At 39.0% G+C, this 19,985-nt stretch overlaps 2 protein-coding genes across 4 annotated transcripts in view; one reads left to right on the top strand and one right to left on the bottom strand.

Annotated features, from left to right (window-relative positions):
- Positions 1 to 302: 302 nt before the first annotated feature.
- Positions 303 to 7,058, top strand: msantd4 (Myb/SANT-like DNA-binding domain containing 4 with coiled-coils). Its single transcript, XM_006802081.2, has 5 exons — positions 303 to 351; positions 1,737 to 2,477; positions 3,131 to 3,226; positions 3,313 to 3,594; positions 5,505 to 7,058. Exons 2-5 carry the CDS (start codon positions 2,370 to 2,372, stop codon positions 6,231 to 6,233), a joined length of 1,215 nt encoding a protein of 404 aa, XP_006802144.2. The 5' UTR covers positions 303 to 351; positions 1,737 to 2,369; the 3' UTR covers positions 6,234 to 7,058.
- An 8,016-nt stretch (positions 7,059 to 15,074) lies between these two features.
- gria4a (glutamate receptor, ionotropic, AMPA 4a) overlaps positions 15,075 to 19,985 on the bottom strand; it is a 118,397-nt gene continuing 113,486 nt past the window's right edge. For 2 of the 3 annotated variants that reach the window (XM_006802082.3, XM_006802083.3), the window contains exon 18: positions 15,075 to 17,350. In XM_006802082.3, coding sequence (XP_006802145.1) covers positions 17,186 to 17,350 — 165 coding nt within the window. In that variant the 3' untranslated portion in view covers positions 15,075 to 17,185. The remainder of the gene's footprint in view (positions 17,351 to 19,985) is intronic. The other variant, XM_006802085.2, reaches the window with a different exon arrangement.

Raw genomic sequence — 19,985 nt, 5'->3', positions numbered from 1 at the left:
GCGCGGTGGAGGATTAACCAATACGAGCAACTAAAATGGCGCGTCACTGGCGGTACCTTCAAATGTTTCAATAACATTGGAAATACGACAACACTACGATTCAGTTTCAATAAATTACCCCCCATCCCCGTGCAATACAATGACAAGAGTAGAGAAGATGTCCGAATGAGATAACACCAAGTGCTTTTGTTTTATTTAGGTCTAAATATCAAGTCTAAATCTCTCGAACCTTAATCGTCTTTACAGCGTTGGAACCTTAGTCTCTCCCGTTTCAGACGGGGCGATGAACGCAGCATTAAAATTGCATTTTAAACCGTGCTGTTTGGATTGCGGTTTTTCTGTGTGATTAAGGTGAGTTGTTTTTACTATTATTACCAGTGGTGTTTTATTGGAGGAGGTGACGAGATGCAGAAAAAACATGAAATTTATGACTGTTCTGGCAAAAATGTGCTGAGCCTCTCTGGTTACTGATGCCTTGTAGTCATCGAAAAAAACAAAACAACCGTAATTTCAACGATTTGGAAGGTTAAAGAGGGAAAAATGTTTAACCTTCGAGGTTTATCCATTTATATATTTATTTATTTATTTACATACAACTAGGTCTTTCTTGTGTTCTTGTGCGATAAGGTAACGCATGCCAAATGTGCTATTATCATAGTAAAATTCTTGTTACAACACATTATTGTCTGCTGATTATAGACAGATAGTGACGACTCGCAGAGTATAGTGATGTTTGATGTGCTTCAGAGACACGTGAAGCATGAGCAGTGTTCCTACCCACCAGTATTCATCATAGTTACGAGCGATAGTATTTGCCTGTCTTTAGATTGAAAGGTGGCCTGTAGCTGATTGTCCAGCTCAAATCCAAAATTAGGGCAGCTGATTAAAAAAAAACCCTTAGAGTAAATTAAAATAGTCAACATGTGTTTTTTATCTATAAAAACGCCCCCCAAACTAACTCATTCCGCTTAATATACAGATTAGTTCACAAGTATTTGTATGATGACGCAATCGGTGTAATTTTGCCTGTCCATGCAATCATGGTGTATTTTAAATCAAACAATCAAAATGTGATAGAATTACAGACTTTCATCATTAATCCAAGGGATCTAACAAAAGTACTGCATTAACTATAGGTATACACAGTCTTTAAATTTTAGTGGCTCAAACGTAATTTGTAACATGACTGACAATAAGTTTTATGGCCAGCTGAGAGAGAGGGTCATAACTTTAGGCTCTGCTATGGTACAAAAGAAAAAAAAAAAAGAATAAATACACTGAACAGCCCAGCAACACCAAAAAGCCTAAAAACCCATAGAAAACCACTGAAGTGAATGATGACAGAATTACTTTTATAGTTAAGAAAAACTGCTTTACAAATCCAAACAAGTCAAGAACATTCCCGAGGAGGCAAAAGTATCATTGTCAGTTACAATAAAGAGTCACCTTCATGAATGGAAATACAGAGGTCTCTACAGTAAGGTCCAAACCACTGGTTACACCGAAGAAGAGGAAGGCCAGATTGGATTTGACCAAAAAATACCTGAATATAAGGTAGAGATCTGAAGTGTACATGGGCATGTATGGCTGCCAGTGCAACCAGGTGACTAGTGTTTACTGATGATGTGTGTGAAGTGTACATGGCTGTACTCTCTGCTCAGATTCCACTAATGCAACTGTAGGTGGCTGTATAAACTAAATCGTGTCATCTGCTTTCTTTTTCGTCTTTTACACAGGGCTAAACAAGAAGAAGGGCTAAAGAACACTTTCACCCTGTGATGCTTCTCTACACGTGAGATTACCTGGCAGCAGCCCATTCCAGGAGAAGTTGGACTGCAACCTGAAGCCTTCTTATAATATTAATAATAGCTTGTGTCTTATTAAAAGAAAAAGTGAACCCTCCAGTCAAACTTGAGCAAAGCAGGGAAGGATTTGATGACTTATCTCTCCAGTCTACCAGATCAACACATTTCTTTCCAGCTGGCATTGCTTTAACCCCCAAGCCTTAAATGTCCTAACTTAGATACTCCCAGGTGGAAAACTTTAAAGAAGCTGCTACAAATGGAGCCACGGAGGAATTCCTCCCCGGTGTAAACTGTTGCGCTGCTGAAGGACAGCTAAGCTACAGCAAACTTCCACACTTCTCTCTATTTGAGGACTGAGTTTCCCTTTTACACTGAACTGCGACCTGTCTCTTTACACCTCTGTTTCAGTCCTTTTCCTCTGATACCTTCTTCCATATCTGTGCCTCTCTTTCTCATAACTTCACTCCTGTTTTTCCGGTTGTCTCTCTTGACTTGTTTTTCTTGCTCTCTACTTTTCTGGGGGCTTCTGTCCCACTCCTTGCTGCCACACTGGATTTCCTGCAAATGAAGCACCTGAAGAGGAAGAGGAAGAGCAACTACAGCGTGAGGGAAACACAAACTCTCATCAGGGAGATCCACAAGAGGAGAGACGTATTGTTCTCCAGACAACAGGTGGAGATTCTTTTCTTTTCTTTTCTTTTCTTTTCTTTTCTTTTCTTTTCTTTTCTTTTCTTCTTGATTTTATCCACAGAAAAATGCATACACAGCTCTCTTTCCACGGAAGTGTGAACCAAGGTGCGGAAAATGACAAAAACAGCAGCACAAACCATTCAGATAATTCTGCCATCTCGCCCGCCCGTGTTTAGTCAGCTCCAATTTATATTGGTCTAAATTAAAACATCTAGAGGCTGTAAATAATGAACAAAACGATGACTCCAAGGTTTGAACTGGTTACATTACCGTTGCTGCCACTAGAGAGCACTGACATGTCTGTTTTTCAGCTGCAGGATGTCCTGTGTGTTGCACCCTGGACACATTTCTGCTTATACATAACAGTCAGATTTTAATCTTCCTAATGAAATCAGTAGAAGAGGTTAAGAAGGTAGAGTTGAAAAAAAAATTTAATCTTCATGCTGACTACGTCACGTGTACACTCTGCCCCAGTGTTCGCTTTCTTCGTCCCAGTGAAGAGAGGGTAATTATTTTCATTGGCACAGGAGAATTTAATTTGTGCAGTCACTTTCTTTTCCATTCAGTAAACTAGTGTCATATTATTTGCCTCTTTGAATGAAACAGTTTAACTGCTCATCTTTCTTCTTTAATAGAACACAGCCATTAATGAGCTGAAGAGGCAAGCATGGGAGGAAGTGGCACAAGGTGTGAATGCCCTGGGAGAGGGGGAGCTACGCACTGCTGCCGAGGTGCGTTTGTCTCCATTCGGATCGTATCGTTGCTTCTGTGGACCCAGTCGTGATTTTTAAAGCAGCCTTCCCTTTCTGATGTACAGGTGAAGCGTCGTTACCTCGACTGGCGTGCGCTTACGAAAAAAAAACAGCTGCAGACTGAACTCTCTCTCTCTTCCTCGCCCCCCTCTTTGGCCATTAAGACTGAGTATGGAAATTCCTCTCCAGAGCACGAGGCGCCTTCTTTGGGATCTGGTTGTGACCAGCTGCTTGACCTCTCGGGCTTCCCAAAGGACTGGCACTGTGACTGGCCGGAGATGGTGGCTCTCAGCGGGTCGAGCGGGCAGGCCGCGGGGGCACTGCCGGGAGTAAAGATGGAGGACGATGTCAGTGAATACAGAGTAACAGTGTGTGTGTGTGTGTGTATGTGTGTTTCTCTCTGTAGAGTAGCCATCAAAGCTTAGAGTCTGTTAAATCACTTTTCATGTATATGCACACTGATTATTTTGTAAAAATATGCTCTTTAATCCAGAGCTGCTAATATGAGAAGACAAACAGCCTATGTTGAAATTCAAGTGTTGCTAATGTGTAATTAGTCAAATTAATGTCCTTACCAGCCATTACTTAATACACATTATGCAGCTCAAGTGTCTCTAGTCAATCCAGTCTGTTGATTGTACTCCAGGTTCACAAGGTAGAGACTAAATTAAATTAAGCACGTGTTAATTAATTAGGATATAATTGAAGACTGACATTTAAATATTACTTTTCTGTGATTACATTAAGATCTGCTTTTAGATCAAATCCCACTGGTCACTCTTATCTTATGAGACAACGCTTCTTGGGTCCTATATATAGGTCCTAGATATAAACTTGAGAAAAATCCCATTCTTAATCCATAGGGTTTAATATGATGCCCATCCAACCTTTGCAGCTATAACAGTTTTAGCTTTTTTGGGTATCATCTTAGAATCTATCTTAGGAAGGGGCCATCCCCAAACTGCTCCTACAAAGTTTGGAGCATGAAATTGTCCAAAATGTCTTGTTCTTTTCACTATTTTAAGGGGCTAAGCCCAACCCCTGGGAAAGAACACGTCTCTGCTGATCTAGAGACCAGTGCTGGTGTGCTTTACACCACTGCAGCCGACGCTTTGCATTGCACTTGGTGATGTGAGTTGCTCGGACATGGAAACCCATTCCATGAAGCTCTCTACACACTGTTCCTGAGCTAATCTGAAGGCCACATGAAGTTTGGAGATCTGTAGCGATTTACTCTGCAGGAAGTTGGCGACCTCTGCGTACTATGCGCCTCAACATCCACTGACTCTCCTCTGTGATTTTACGTAGCCTACGTAAAATGAGTTCTCAGTCGCTTCCACTTTGTAATAATGCCACTAAAAGCTGACTGTGGAATATTTACTAATGACTCCACTCGACTTGGAATTCAAAGAGCTCCTGAGAGCGAGCCATGTTTGTAGAGTCAGTCTTCATGCCTAGGTGCTTAATTTATATACCTGTGGCCATGGAAGTGATCGGAACTCCTGAATTCAATGATTTGGATGGGCGAGTGAAAATCTTTTGCCAATATAGATATTTATACATCTCAAAAATTCTCCACTATTTTGTGTCTTTGGTTGATTTAATACTGCCTTATAATATAAAACTGCACGATATCTAGTATAGCGGTACATATTATCAGCCAGAGAATCTGCAGTAATAAAAGAAGTGATGTTGAAATAATCAGCTCAGCACATGAAACTATCAAATGTAGTTGCAGAGATTTAGTTTAAAAATAATTTGGGGATAAACTCTCAGCCAGAAATCCAGATTGATGACTCAGAATAGCTCATGATTGTATTTATTGCTGTATCATTTATATAAAAACAAGAAAATAACTCAGGAGAAATTAGGATCCCCCATTTACCCCAGTGCTTCTTGAGCGCATCTTTCTTTGGGTTTATTTGTGAAGGCTTGCTTCAGAGTCTCCTGTGAGAATTAGAAATAAGTGTGGCGTTCGCTTTAGTTATGCCGATCCAGAGGAGCTCCTCGTCCTGCTGATACCAAACACACATCCAATAGTTAAGGTGTTGCTACAGTTGATGCACATTTGCAGGCCACTTTGCACCCCAGCTCCTCATTTTCATGCTGTCTGACTTAATCAATTTCATGTCTGCGATCACTGATGTCTGCAGCGTTCTACGCTGAAAGCCTTGCTGCTGATCTCCCCACTGGTTATCCACATATGTGTGAAAACCTGTTAAATGATGACTCTCTCTCTCTTTCTCCTTCCCTCTAGCTGGACGGGGATGTGGGAGATGGAGAAATGGATGATGATGATATTCCCTCTCTTCTTTGTGACATCGAGGCACGTGTAGAGGGGCATGATACTGATGTTTATTCCCACAATGACTTGGGCATGCCCAGCCCCTCCAAGGATCCGACTTCCACCACCAGCAGAGATCTACTGCTGCCCGGTGGCCTGATGGGAATGCTGGGTGAACTCAGCAGTGACGAGAACATAGGAGCAGGGTTTCTGGTTGCTGTTGAGAAACATCGTCTGGAGCTAGAGAAACAAAGGCTGGCTGTGGAGACTGAACGCCTGGTGGTGGAGAAAGAGCGGCTATTGGTGGAGAAAGAGCGACTTCGTCAGACAGAGGTGGAGAGAGAGCGGCTGCAAATAGAGAAGGAGAGGTTACAGGTGGAGAGAGAGAGGCTGAGGCTCATGCGTGTTGGCCAATCAGAGTACGTCAACTCTTCTTTTAACCTGCCGCCGCAACAAGGCCCAGTCCTTTCCTCTCGTTCGTCCTTATCCTCAACTCATGATGGACAGAGGGAGAAGGGAGTGTCGGCGGCGGACTTGGAGGCAGCAAAGTTAAATCTGGAGAAGGAGAGACTGCAGCTGGAGAAGGAGAGACTGCAGTTCATCAAGTTTGAGGCTGGCAGGCTGCAGATTGAGAGAGAGCGCCTGCAAGTGGAGAAAGAGAGAATGCAGCTCCACAAGGACCATTTGTCAGTAAAAATCTGATAAGAGTGAGAAAAAGAGGGTAGCTGAGCAGGGTGAATAAATCAGATGTCTCCAGATCACTATTGGTACTAGCAGCAGATTTTTCACAGACATACTGTCTACGTTTGGTGCGAGACACTTTAATGATCTTTCCTAACTGGCCAAGAAGAAGCCCGAGAACAGTGCCTTAGGATGTAATATTTGTTCGGCACAGAAATGTGCTGTGGAAGATGTTAAATAAATACTGGGCTGTTAGTGCAATTAATCTTTATTGGTGTAGAAATCTTTAAGTATATATATGAAATAGTGCTATTGTACTATAACTCCTATAAACCCTAACCCTTGCCTATCTATTACTGAAAAACAAATAGTTCAGTCACACTACAGTAAGCATATGATGGCAACCTCCTTGCATCTAGAAAAATAATGGTGGTTGCGTTATGATTACATTGAATATTTTGCATTTGGTAAACAACTGCAAATAGCTGCGACGAACTGGTCACATAGAAGGTACTGTAAGTGTGCAACTCCACCTACCTCTGGTTGGCCACTTTTGGTTGAAAGGGGATTGCACAGGTCACTTAGTGGGAGGCAAATAATTTTCTCCATACTATCGGACCTGGACCGACTGCAGTCAGTCTCAGACAGATTGCTGAAGGTTTGCAAATAGTTTATAAACTAATGTAGAGATGCAGAAAGAATGCCGACAAGTTCACTCAGTCTGATTCAGTCTGATGCGTCCCTTTGTATCCCTTTGAAAAGGGGTCTATTCTGGTTAGATTTCTATATAAACGCAACACTGTTGAGCACTTGTGTCATCGATCCATTGATCCATCCATCCATCCATCCATCCATCCATCCATCCATCCATCCATCCATCCATCTTCTTCTACTTATTTGAGGCCAGGTCATATTTGGACTGTGAATGTAAGTAGTGATTGTGCATTTCTGTTTAATGTGAATTTTTGTGTATGTAGAGGCTCACAGATTCACAGTTTCCACCTGTTTATGACAGTTAATCACAGATTCTGTTAATTCAGTTATAAATTGACAGCAGACTGACTCTGTCCTTTTGCTTTTCTTTTTGCCGTCTTGATGTACTAAATTTGTTCTAAAGATGGCACCTGACTGCGTGCAGACATGGTCCCTGTCAGTCATTTCAAAGGCAGCAAAATAGCATGGTCATTGCACACGGTCACAATAATTTGGGGCATTCTGCGATCTCCAACCACAGTTTTCTCTAGTGTGACTGTAACAAAAAGCACACAACTTTTCTTGTACAGAAAAATTTTAGTTCACAGAAGACAAACGTGATTGACAATAATATTTTAAGTTGATATCTCACCTTTTCACAGACTTTTATATACTAATATCACTACCACTGAGCCAACACGAGTCACACCACAACCCTGAAACTGAGAAACCTAAATGGAATTCAGCCATTGCTAATTTTATATACCACACATCTGTAGTCTTCCTACTCATGTCTGGAAGGACTTTGCAAGATTTTTAAAGAAATTTCTGATCAGCAAGTTTGATGTGCATGCTAAAAAAATACTGTAAGTGAAGTAATGAAAGTTTTGCTGTAAACATGCTGTAAAGTATTACTGGCTTGGAAGACTGTAATCCATACAGTACTAAAAGCTGTGTCATCTGTAACATCAATGACACCAAACACAAGCTTTTATATCAACAATGATAATAATAGTCATCATAAATATTGTTACTTTTTCCTAATGTTAGATATTTTTATGTTATGTTGATTTATATTTGACATTCAATCATAGTATGAATATATTATTATATAAAACTAAAGTCTACGGAGCCCAAATTCATGAAACTTTCTTTGAACACAGGCAAAGAAAAGGTTAAATATCTGGGTATAGGTCTGGGTCAATTAAAATAACAAAATCTGGGTATTGGACTTTGTGGAGAATGCATTACAAGTGCATCTTTTTAAAATATTTTCCTGAAATTGTGCCTTTTTGCTAAAATACTTGTTGATAAAGAGAAATTCAACTTCAAAAATTGTGGTGCTCAGAATGAAATAAAATCTGTTATACATCCAGATCCTAAAGTGCTGCTTCTGATGATTAAGCTGTGAGGGCCCTTTCATGCCTTTATGCATAACGATAAAAGAGAATAATAAGAAAAAATGTAAACGTTTTTGACTCTTCTGCACTGATGCTCTTTAAGAAGAAGGGACAATTGCTGAAATGTCCCTGATGTGCCTCTCAAAAACTGCAACTTTTGAGGACTTTACTAAATCTGATGTAACCTGGTGACACTTGAAAGTGAAACATTTAAGTTCATAAGAAAGACCTTCATTATCACCCGAGGGCTTACACAAACAAAGACACGCATTCAAAGCGAGGTCGTCGAGGCAGACGGATCAAATCACAAAAGGCTAGTTTACTTCTTGGTCCCATGGTTTATACTTGTCTCTACTTGAGAGAGGAAAGCCGCATTCAAAAGGCTCTGCTTTATCTTTAGACGTGCTCTGAGAATCCACTGTATTGATTCAAAGAGTCCCTCAGCACTGAAGTCATATATTGAGTCAACTGACTGCTGTCTAGACTGTGTGAGCGTATTAGAGGAAAAAAAAACAATATAATATTTCCTTCCTGATATCGTGTTAACTTTACTTGACCTTATTCAGTGATGCAGCCCATTATATCAGGTTAACAGATATTACACATTTATAACCTTTCTGAAAAAAAAAAAGAAATAAAAGTGAGAGAGCGCTTTCAGCGTTGTGAAGGTAAAACACTGTCCACAGACTGAGATGCCCGCAGGTCCTGTGGCAGACTGTTTCACAGGTGGCGAGGATAAAAACTAAAAGCTGCCTGCCCAGAGGTCACAGAGCTCACTACAGCTCAAAGATCTGTGTCCAAGGATTTCAGGGGTCTAATACCTTAAAATCAGCTGTTTCAAGATTTGAAAAACAGTGGATGGACTTTAGAGGTAATCTCAGGTTTTTCTTCTCAGACTTGCTGTAAGAGCTCTCGTTGGCAGTCTATAAAAGAGAGAAGAGATATTACGAAGCCAATCTGATTAGTAATGAAAGTGAACATTCTGCCCGTCTAGTCCCATTCTAACCCATCGTTCTGTAAAATTCCTTCAATGATAAAATGCTTTGTGACTGTGCACTGAAAGCCAAAAAAAGTGCAAAAACAGAAATTTGGTTTCTGAGACACGTTGAGTCATGTAAGTAATGATAACACTGATCTGATGAGGTGCTGATTAAACCTAATGTGCTGTTTTACTGCATATTCTGATATTTCTGTTGGAGTGGATGCATAATTTAATAAAAACCCTTGTCTTGTCAAGATAAATTTGCTTTCAACATATTAGTTGGATAGAAGAGCATGAAAGTGGCTTCGTACAACAGTTGATTGTCAGTCACTTGAAACTGGTTGGTGTCTGCTGTTCCTCTGTGAGAGAAATCAAGGCTTTTTGGGTCATTCCATCTAAATCCATCAAATTACGAAACGAAAAAGAAAAAAATAATCCCACTTGATGTGCATAAATTTGTCTGAATTTTTTTTTTTTTTTTTTTTTTTTACTGTGATTAGGTTTCCAAAAAAAAAAAAGAAAAAAAAAAAAGGTGTTAGATGATTTTTTTGAGGGGCCATTTTAAAATTCTATTATCTAAAAAACTATTTGAGCTAGGTCCTTTATTAATATTATTATTATTACTATTTTTTTCATAACAACTATCTGGTAGGCTACTATGGCTCTGCTAATATAGACCAGAAACCATAGTGTTGCAGGGAGGCAATATTTTTTCATAAATTTTATTTAGAGCTTCGCACGTGCACAAAATCTGTTACTTTTTGCAGTCAACTGCATATCTGAAATCTCCCTTCAGCAGCTTCTTTCTAACTTCCTTGGACTCTCGTGAAGTAAATTTGGTGCCATGATGGATTTGTATGTAATTTGACATTTGACCTCGACTCCCAGTGCGTGTGTTACTACTGTCAGAGAAATTTATCACAGATTTAAGGGAATCAGCAATTAGTTTGTCACAGTGTGCAAAAAAAGCTAAGACAATCATCCAGAAGCAAATTGTTTTTGTTTTTTTGTAATCAGTTCCATTTGATTTACTCATAAATCGAAACTGAAATTATTTTAGTAATTCTTTTTCCATTGGCATTAAATGACAAACAATCTCATTTATTCTTCATTCAGCCAGAAAATTTGCACTAATTCAACCCTGAAGAATCCCAGCTGTGAGTTTATTTATTGTCATCTCATTTTTTGTGTGCGGCTACTCTAGCTCTGTACGCGTATAGGTAGGTAGTATGTACTAGAGTAACCCCACTTCTTAACAGTCTTAAAATATTCAGACCCTAGCATCTGCAGTGGCAACAACAACAACAACAAACCAGCACAACGGTGAGCTGCCTGTGTGTGCTAAGAGTGTTGGAATTTAATCTTCTATCAGATCGTGAGAAATGCCTCAAGAATAAGAGAGAGCAGGGGAGGTGGTCATAACGGGAAAGGAGCTGTGGATGACAAATCACGGTGTGACAGGGATTCCCCCTGAGAGACGAATGCAAAACAGGAGAAATAAGATATGACAAGAGGAGGGGAGGATAAAGAGAATGAGCAGTGAGAGCAGAGGAGAAATGAGGTGGGGCCGAGCAGAAGGGGGATAATGCAGAGCTGAGCGAAGGTAAGGCAGAGGCTGAGAAAGATAAATTGAGTCAGTAAAAATAAAAAGGTGAAAAGGCTGCTGTCACTCTGCAGTAACGATAAAAGAGGCAGACTGGAGGCGTGTGAGCGTTCACATGTATGCATTTGCACACGAAGGTGCAAGGTTAAAAGGGCGGTGGAACTCCACAAAACTGTTATTTTGCTTCATCTTCAAGTAAATGGGAAATACTTGTCAGTAATAACACAGCATGGTGTGCGAGCGCATGTGTGGGTTTCTGCGAGAGCGTGAGTGAGATGGGAAATAATGGGAAATGCTTGTTGGTGATAGCTCTGCATTAAGAGTGTTAGATCCCCGAGGACTGAAGAAAAATACAACCCAAATGACAAACTCACAGCAGGGAGTTTTTAACCCCATAACGGCAGGTCTACAGCGGAAGAGACTGAGACATGTTGGTATCACACAGGGCAGACACATAAGAAATCCTGTAAAACTTAAAAAAAAAAAAAAAAACCCAAAACCTCCATCCGTCTCTGGAGAAAAATGGATTTCTCAAAACCACTGATTGAGCGATTTAGTTTTGGTTTAAAATCATGTAATGGCACGAGTACAGACACAAAAATCCAACCTTTTTTTAGTTTTTAAGCTAAGTTAAGGGACGCAGTAATCCTCATCTGCTATGATCTTTTTGCTTATAAAGTGCAAAGCAAAAAGCAGAAAATATGTAGAAACAAAACACTAAAATAGTTCCTGAAGCTGCATGCAATCTATAGACAATTAGATGATATGCATGAATCAATTTCAGTTTGGTGTTGTGTTAAATTCTCCACTGTAAGAGTGTTTTTCTTATTAGAGAAAAACATGGCGGTTAATGGCTGTTTATAGGCCTTGCGGTCTGGAGGTCTCTGTGCCAGAAACATGTCTAACGAATCCTGAGTAAACTGGGCTGCGTGATGGTCTGGCTGAGGTATGAATGACTCTGATTAGAATCTCACTCAAAGATAAGAAACCCTCGGGAAAAGTGTGTTTGGTTGGTAGATCTGGGATTAAATACAAGATTAGTAAACCCTGACCTTGAAATCACTTGTTTATGTTGTGGATAATCTATAGGCCTACATCAAAAATACTACAATTATTATATATTCACATGTTGCTGTTTGTGAATAAGTGGGGATCATGTGTCATGGCTCCTGCACACTCTACCTTTACCTGAAAAAGAGTATTTGTAAAGAGAGGACTATGACCTGCAGGCTGGTACATGTGGATAAAAGCAACTTTGGACTATGTCAGGACTTGAGTTGCCTAAAACTGTGTGTACTTCATTTCTCATAATGACTTTACACTCTTAAACTTGCTCTATCAGGAGATGTTATATACTTGTGCCTGTTGTACCTTGGCAGTTAAGTGTTTCATTAACTTTCCTCAACATTAAGTGCTAATTTATTCATATAAGTCAACCATGTATTTTGTGCATGTAGTAGTTTTACAGATTTAGGAGTGGAAAAAATGCAGTAACCCTTTTTGCCTCTGTACACAACTATAGTAGAGTTTAAAGGTACAGTGTGTATGATGTCACCACTAGATGTCAGTACATTACATACAGATTGCAGTCAATTGAATTCTGTTTTCTTATCTCTTCAAATAACAGTGGCAGCTGAGGCAAAAAACTGGCCACAGTTAACAATCAATATGTGATTGAAGATGTGATTGAGGCTCAAAAGTAATTATACAGATAAAAGATCTGTAGATGATTCCAAGTGTTGTGTTTAATTTGGATTTGGTAGATGTTAACTGCAGCTCTCAGTATGAGGTCATGCCATCATTAGGCCATAAAAACAAATCTATCAGAGAGATAGACAAACCTTAAGGGTGGTAAAATCAGCGATCTGTTATAGTCTTAAAAAGACCTAAAAGACCACATGTGTCAGCTAAAGCACATGCAAATTATTTACTTGGTTAAGAAAACGTCAACATCAACCTAAGTGAAGAAGACTTTTAAGAAGGTTTGAGTTTCACTGTTAAAGTTGACTATCAGATGCCTTCCTGAATATAAATACAGAGAGTTCACAACAAGGTGCAAACCACTGGTTATGCTCAAGAACAAGGAGCTCAGATTAGACTTTGACATAAAATGTCTAAAAGACAGATTAAACCAAATTAAACTTGTACCAAAATGATGGGAAGAGAAAAGCATAAAGACTGACAAAAACAGCTCGTGATTCAAAACATAGCACATTACCTATCAAACATGGTGAAGGCAATGTTAAGGCATGGGCCTGTATGAGCGCCAGTGGAACTGTTGACTCTCGTTGCTCAGATTCAGCCAAGTGCTGCAAAATTGATTGGACAGCACTTCACAGTAAAAAGGATGATGACTCAAGTCATACACAAGAAAACCGAGCGTTTCTCAAGGCAAAAAACCCCAAAAATCAGTATATTTCAATGGTGAAGTCAGTCACCTGATCTGAGTAGAGCATGCTTTTCACTTATTAAATACAAAAATGGAGAAAGACCCACAAACAAGTAGCGAGGTCTGACAGAGCATCTCACGGGAGGAAACCCAGCATTTGGTGATGCTCAGGGTTTCTAGACTACAGGGATCGAGTTCAAATCACTTTCATGTAAAATAAATAAATAGATAAAAACAATAAAATTGATAAAATTAAATTTTTTCCAGTTTCAGGGATTCAGTTACTTCTGAATCCCTGAAAACTGGGGCTATAAGTTGATTGCAATTCCAAAGTTAATCCAGTACTTTTGTTGGGAGTCAATCTAAATCTGTCCAAACTGTGGAACTTCTTGGCTTTCTTCTTTCCTTCTTTCTATGTTGCTTTTTTCTCATGTTTCATACTGCTTAGTTAGTACTTACCTCAGTCCAGTTAAGTATATTTGACTATGGATCCTTCATTGTGAAACAAACCATTAAATAAAGCGATCAATATCAATTTCATCATTTGATTGAAAATTAATCCACCGTTCTGCTGTTGGAGGTGTAGAATTGAGATTACTGGATAAATAAGCACAGACAGAGACAGGAGATTGAGCATTGATGTTTTACTAGAAAAAAGAAAACTGATGGAAAGAAAGAAATAAAGGAAGAAAGAAACTGTTAAAGCCAGAGCATTGACAACCCACCAGTCAGCTTTTTGCTGTCTTCTCACGAAATCTTATGCTCTGGTGGTGAAAAATAAAATAAATGGAAAAAAAAGAAAAGGCAACAGTATCATGTGAGGTTGAAGTGTCTGGTGTTTCTGGTCTGGTGAGCTGGATTAGTGATAACTGTAAGAAACCCACTATTTGAGCATTTTTTCTCATGCTGGATTGGTGCAGTACTTCTGCAGGCTCCTGATCCCCTCGGCCGAGAAGTGAGTAGAAAATTTCTACCTTACTGGTAAAATTTATGGATAGTTTAAATCTGTTGTCTGAAATACATGTAGACTCAAGAGGTTCTTTTCTGTTTATGTGTTTGTCTGTTTGGCTTGAATAGATCTGATGCAGGACTAATACAAGATGAGGTGCGAGTTCAACAGACAAGGTTATGATACAAACGGAAAGCAACGCTGAGAACGCAGAGCTAGAAGAAACTCAGATTGTCAACCGGTGTCTCAGGTTCTTGATTAATCTCTAGCCTGTTACTTTGCATTGGATTAGGGCAAGAAATTAAAATATTTTCAAGAAATCATTCTTGAGATGTGCTATGTACAGAGCTTTTTGTATGTCAGGGGAGACACGAGCCAAAGGAGGACAAGACAAAACGGGGGGAAGGAACAATGATGGCCTAAGCAGGTGAGATGTAGGGTAAAGGACAGACTATAAAATAACAAAACTGAGGGGCTTAGAGGTCACTGAAACAAAAGAGGAATAAGAAGGGCAAAAAACATAAACATACAGTATCGGGCTGCATTATGACACAGATCATAAGCATCATGCTTTAGCTGTATTGCAGTATAATAACTGCACTAATTTACTTCCCTTATTTTTTCCCAAGATTTCCTCAGATATTAAAGGATCAGTGTGCAGGATTTAGAGTGCTTCTTTAAGCATGTTTTCATCATTATATAACAACCTGTACCTGGGAATGACTGTGTTTCAGTACTCTAGAATGAGCCCTTCATACGTACACAGGAAGCAGCTCGTCTTCATTGGATATTGGCAGGTTTGGACCAACCAAATGCCAGAGGACCTTTGTGTTTTTCTGTCAATCTGACAGCCAGATGTCACTAACACCTACACACCGGTCTTTAATTCAATATGCGTTTTTCTATTTTCAGGTCCCCAAAAATGTACCGGACCATATAGATTCGGGGAAAAACATAGTCTACATATTGAAGCGCAAACCCGTTCAGTTTGAACATGAATGTGAACGAAACGCGATGACAAAATGTGATTTAAAAAAAATAAAAGCACCATTAGTGCTACACTTTTGAAAATGCCCCAAACTATTTCCCAACAGTACAGCAGTCAAACTGATCCACCGCCTCTACGTACAGTCATAAACAGTGGCATTTTTACATTGTTTCAAGTGGCTTTGAAGCTAACAAAACATAGATTTGAGGGAGGTAAAGACACTATTAGACAGTGTAAAGCAGTGAATAACTAATGGTTCTATGGTTTGAGCCGACCGCGTCTATGCAACTATGTATGTGTGCATGTTTCCATGTGTGTGTCTCTGTGAGTGCCAGATGGACATTCAGTGTTGTTTCGGACACATGAAAACTGTGGTTTTTAAATATTTTCAAGTTATCAAAAAACAGCCATTGAACAGAATGTATGCCATGGCCTCTGACAATCAGTGATCAATGTTTTCTATAGCTCTCTATAGGCTTTTATATATATATATATATATATATATATTTATTTATTTGTATTATATATAATATGTAGATTTATAAAAAAAATTTAATCTTAATTACAAGTAGTGGCATTTTTTTATATTCATTATTGCAATGAATTGTTATCTAAGATGATTAAAAAAGACAGGTGAATTCTTGTTTTGCTACGCAGTTATTTACAACAGTTTTAAAAAGCAAGCTCTCTGATATGGTACCTTTTCCCAGCGACTGGAAAAGATGGAGGATCTCAAATAACAACCAAACTGCCCATTTGAGTTGAACTGAATTGGAAATTGTCAAAGTTGGCCTTTATAGTTCAAATATCAGTTGCCTTTTACCGTGGAAAATGAATGCGTTCCCACATTTTTAAAGATTTTTACCCACGTATTTCAAACGTCTCGCTCATTTCTTCTGCAAACGTCTGTAAGATCCCAGTTGTCAGGCTGAGAAACACTTTGTTAGGAAGCCATTTGAGATCTGCCCATGTATTTCTTTCTTTTTTTTTTTTTTCTATTTATCAACCTCACCCACTCGGCAAAATAAGTACTCATCACTTTGCTATTTAGAATTTCTACTGTCATGTTGATGCTGTTGATGAAGGGCTCCATGAATCACCACGTTTTTTTTTTTCTTTTACAAACCCCTGTGTAGTCTGTGTTTTGGAGGTTACTTCTGTTCTATATTGATTAACTCGCTGGTTTGGGGCGAGAAACCATTCTATAAGCATTTTCATTCATTTTGAGCAGTCCATGGCTGAGTAGTCCAAATGTTCAAGCTTACAGTTTTCTGGTCTTCTAAGGGTTATACTAGCTGGCACTCTTCGCAGGCAAGTTAAATTGATGACGACCGTGATGATGATTATGATGAAAACAATGTTTGTCGTCTTAGTAAGGCGCTGTTAAGGGGGTGTGGCTTATTGTCCAATGAAGAGAGAGCGGGAGCTAAGTAGTTTGGTTGTCTGTTTTTTTTTTTTTTTCCTCTCGTCGGCTGTGGTCATCATCTTTATCAATGTCATCATCATGATCAGTTTTATGGTCGTGTTCACAGCTCATTGTTCATGGAAATCTGTGCTGGCTTTCCCGTTGGTTCGATGATATCGCGATATTGGCATCCTCTCAAAAAAAAAAAAAAGAAAAGAAAGAAAATTAAAAAGAAAAGAATGCTGCAGGCAAGTGTGACGTCATAGTTGTCCATTGCTCTGTTTCTACACCGTTCGCTCCACAGTTGTATTCATCAGTCTTCTGTAAAATGAGTCAGTGGCAGCAGGAAATGTGAAATGATGATGCGGTGTGTGTGTGTGTGTGTTTCGTGTAAAAATGTGTTTCTCTGTATCTGAATATTTGAGCTTCTGTTGCTATGATCATGTACGTGCGGGTGAGTGAGAATATATATAGATCTTTTTGTATGTAAGTGTGTGTTTGGGTCTTTGTCGAAGTCCTAGTATGTTTGTGTGTTGTTAAGGCACGGCAGGTGTTTTTTGGTTTTCAGGGCAGTCCAGAAGAGACCACTGCAAGGCCGGGGTGTCGGAGGGAGGCGTGGCCAGCATGCACAGCTTTGGGGCAGTCTGGCGTCAGGACGCGGCCATTCTCCCCCACACTTCCTGTGATGGACAGACGAGCCTTGTTCCGCATGGCTTCAGAAAAAGACAGCTACATGAGGAGAGATGAAATGGAGGACAGGAGAAGGGGAGGAAATAGCAGAGTGAAGATATCGTTTGTGAAAAAGAAAACACTCTCATAGACAGAAACACTGCACAGCAAATGCAACAACAACTAAAATGACAACTTTCTGTAAAAACACATGCACAAAAAGCACTTACACATGCATGTGCCTGTACACACACTACACATATTAGGCTCACAAATACAAAAAAAAGGTCTCAGGGCGCGATCACGTAGACATATAAAATATTTGAAATAGTTAAAATTATATTGAGAAGGTTTTGCTGTTTGTAGTTTGTACATAAGCAAACCAGTGCTATAGGAACCAAATAAAGGATTGAATTAATTATCAAGCTAATCAGTGGAAACTCTGATGATGGATTCTTCTTTTAAATAATTGATCAAATAAAAATTTGAAACATTTGCCGCTTCTCAAACTGATCATGTACTTAATTTCCCTTTTACACTTGTTATTATTATTATTATTCAGTACATGTCTTTGTATTCAAGGGTGTTTAACAAAAGTAACAAAGACATTAGCCTGTGGTTTGGAAAATTCTAGTCAGCATCTTTTTGATCCCTCTAAAAAGACCATTAGATCAACATATAAGGAAAACACATTACAATAAGAGACACAAGTGCTTGGTTGTAGGAATAGAAGCTGTAGTAGTAAATGAATGAATAAGGAGCAACCCAGTAGTTAAAGTTATTCATCAGTTCTACCCTAATAATGCCTGATGCTCGATTTTATAAAATTAAAAATGATTATTTACCAAATACCCAGCTGGGAGACGCTACTTAACTCAGCAGTTCCTTATTACTTCAGGATTGCTTCACCGTAACCTCCCCTTCAGGTGTCCCCTCAATTAAAGTAGTTAGTAAAGTCGTACGTAGCTAAACAAGTCTCTTATTGTAAAATGCTGACCAAATATGAGACATGAAGCTTGTTCCTTTTTTTAAATTATTAAACAAACCAAAATAAAAAAAGGGTCATGGATTTTAGTTCAATAGCCTGGAAAATATCAAATTTTGAAATTGCACTTGTTAAAGGTGACCTGTAGAGTTCTAGTGTAAACAAACTTCAGAATCAGAATCAGAATACTTTATAGATCCCTGGGGGAAATTATTTTCATTTAAAAAGAAAAAGTTTATTCATTACTTTTTAAAAACGTTCATTCATTGAGGCTGTGGAAGCGTTATAAAAGCTGCTAATAAAAGAATGTAGGCTTCTTGTTATGTGACATCTTGACTGAGTGTGCTATGTAATGCACGCATCTGCAAGCAGCTTTGCATCCCACCTCCAATCCATCTCCTCCTTTCTTGTTGTGTCCGACTTAATCAATAATTTGCTGTTGTCCTTAATGCCTGCTTAGATCCATATCAAGGCTCTTGTTTGTGCTCAGCCTTCCTGCAGCTTTCCTATATGCAGATTAAACGGCAGGGAGGAGTGCTCTCTATGCTTTCCACATATGCGTGAGAAAGGCTAGGGAAGTCCCAGAAGAGAGCCATGCCCTCCAAATATAAACCACTGCAAATGGAAATAACATCTTTACACCACAGTGGTGCTGACTGAACTCTAATTTACATTTTACTTGCTAGCACTTCTTCTCTTTTTTGTGAATTGCTGTGCTAAGCGATTACTAGCAAGAGTACATGTGCATTCTTGTGCATGATGCAAACAAAATAAGCAATCATACATTGTGGTACTAATGATAAAAAACTCCACAGGAAACCTTTAAGTTTGTTTTTGACACCAAATTAGAGGTTATCTAGAGAACGATGTAAAATGTTTTGATTTGATGTTAGTATTCATTTGTATTTTAGAAAAAAAAAAGCTCTAATTCTCTTTTTGAATTACGTTAAACAGATGAGGTGTGAAAGCACCCTAAACTGCACATTCAAATCTCATTAAGAGGCTACCACGCTGTGCAAATGCTACTGTAGCATACAGAGGCAGGCAACAATCCACAAACATGTACACTATAGACAAGAAGGGTTTGTGTTTTAGACAACTGCATTTTATAGGTGACCATGCGTTTTTGGGTTCTGGGTTTCAGTAACCTGACAGACTCGGGTGTGGATTTGGAAGGATAGGATTGAAATGGTGAGGACTTTGGAAAGACAGAGGGAAAACAGGAAGGAGTGATTTTTCTTCCAGGGTTTCAAATTCATAGAGAGGGAGTGACTGGCTATACTGCTCAGAGTCGGGTGACACTTCACACAGATGAGCTACTCTGGGATGTTTTGTTTTCTTAAAATTTCTCGCCTGCTAAATCATGTTAGAGGTTTTCAAACTGAGTACAGTGAACATCTAGAGGCAATAATCTGTTTAAACGATGCTGGCAAAGAAAAATAGTACATTCTTAATCTTAAACTTCGAATCAGGTGTTCTTGTGTGAACTTTTGTATACCTGAATTACAAGATAACATCTGAAAATAATGTTGTGTATTATTTAATTCCCCTTTCCGTTGTATGGCTTTCTTATTTTAAGGGTTGTGAAGTGTAGAATTAAAGAGAAGACGTGGAATTTTTAAATAACCTATACATTTAATTTCTTTTGTGTGGTACCACTGCTCTTTGAAATATTCTTGTACGACTGATAGCAGACCATAATCATTTGGG

Source organism: Neolamprologus brichardi, chromosome 14 (genome assembly GCF_056152115.1).
Source record: "Neolamprologus brichardi isolate AB-2024 chromosome 14, ASM5615211v1, whole genome shotgun sequence".
NCBI classification, from domain to species: domain Eukaryota; kingdom Metazoa; phylum Chordata; class Actinopteri; order Cichliformes; family Cichlidae; genus Neolamprologus; species Neolamprologus brichardi.
This window is presented reverse-complemented; position numbering and strand designations above follow the sequence as displayed.

What these genes read in the sequence shown, in the direction of transcription:
- msantd4 (XM_006802081.2), top strand. Translation starts at nt 2,370, where the DNA reads ATGAAGCACCTGAAGAGGAAGAGGAAGAGCAACTACAGCGTGAGGGAA. An exon ending in AGCTACGCACTGCTGCCGAG is followed by an intron (nt 3,227 to 3,312) that starts GTGCGTTTGTCT and finishes TCTGATGTACAG; the next exon opens with GTGAAGCGTCGTTACCTCGA. An exon ending in GAGTAAAGATGGAGGACGAT is followed by an intron (nt 3,595 to 5,504) that starts GTCAGTGAATAC and finishes CCTTCCCTCTAG; the next exon opens with CTGGACGGGGATGTGGGAGA.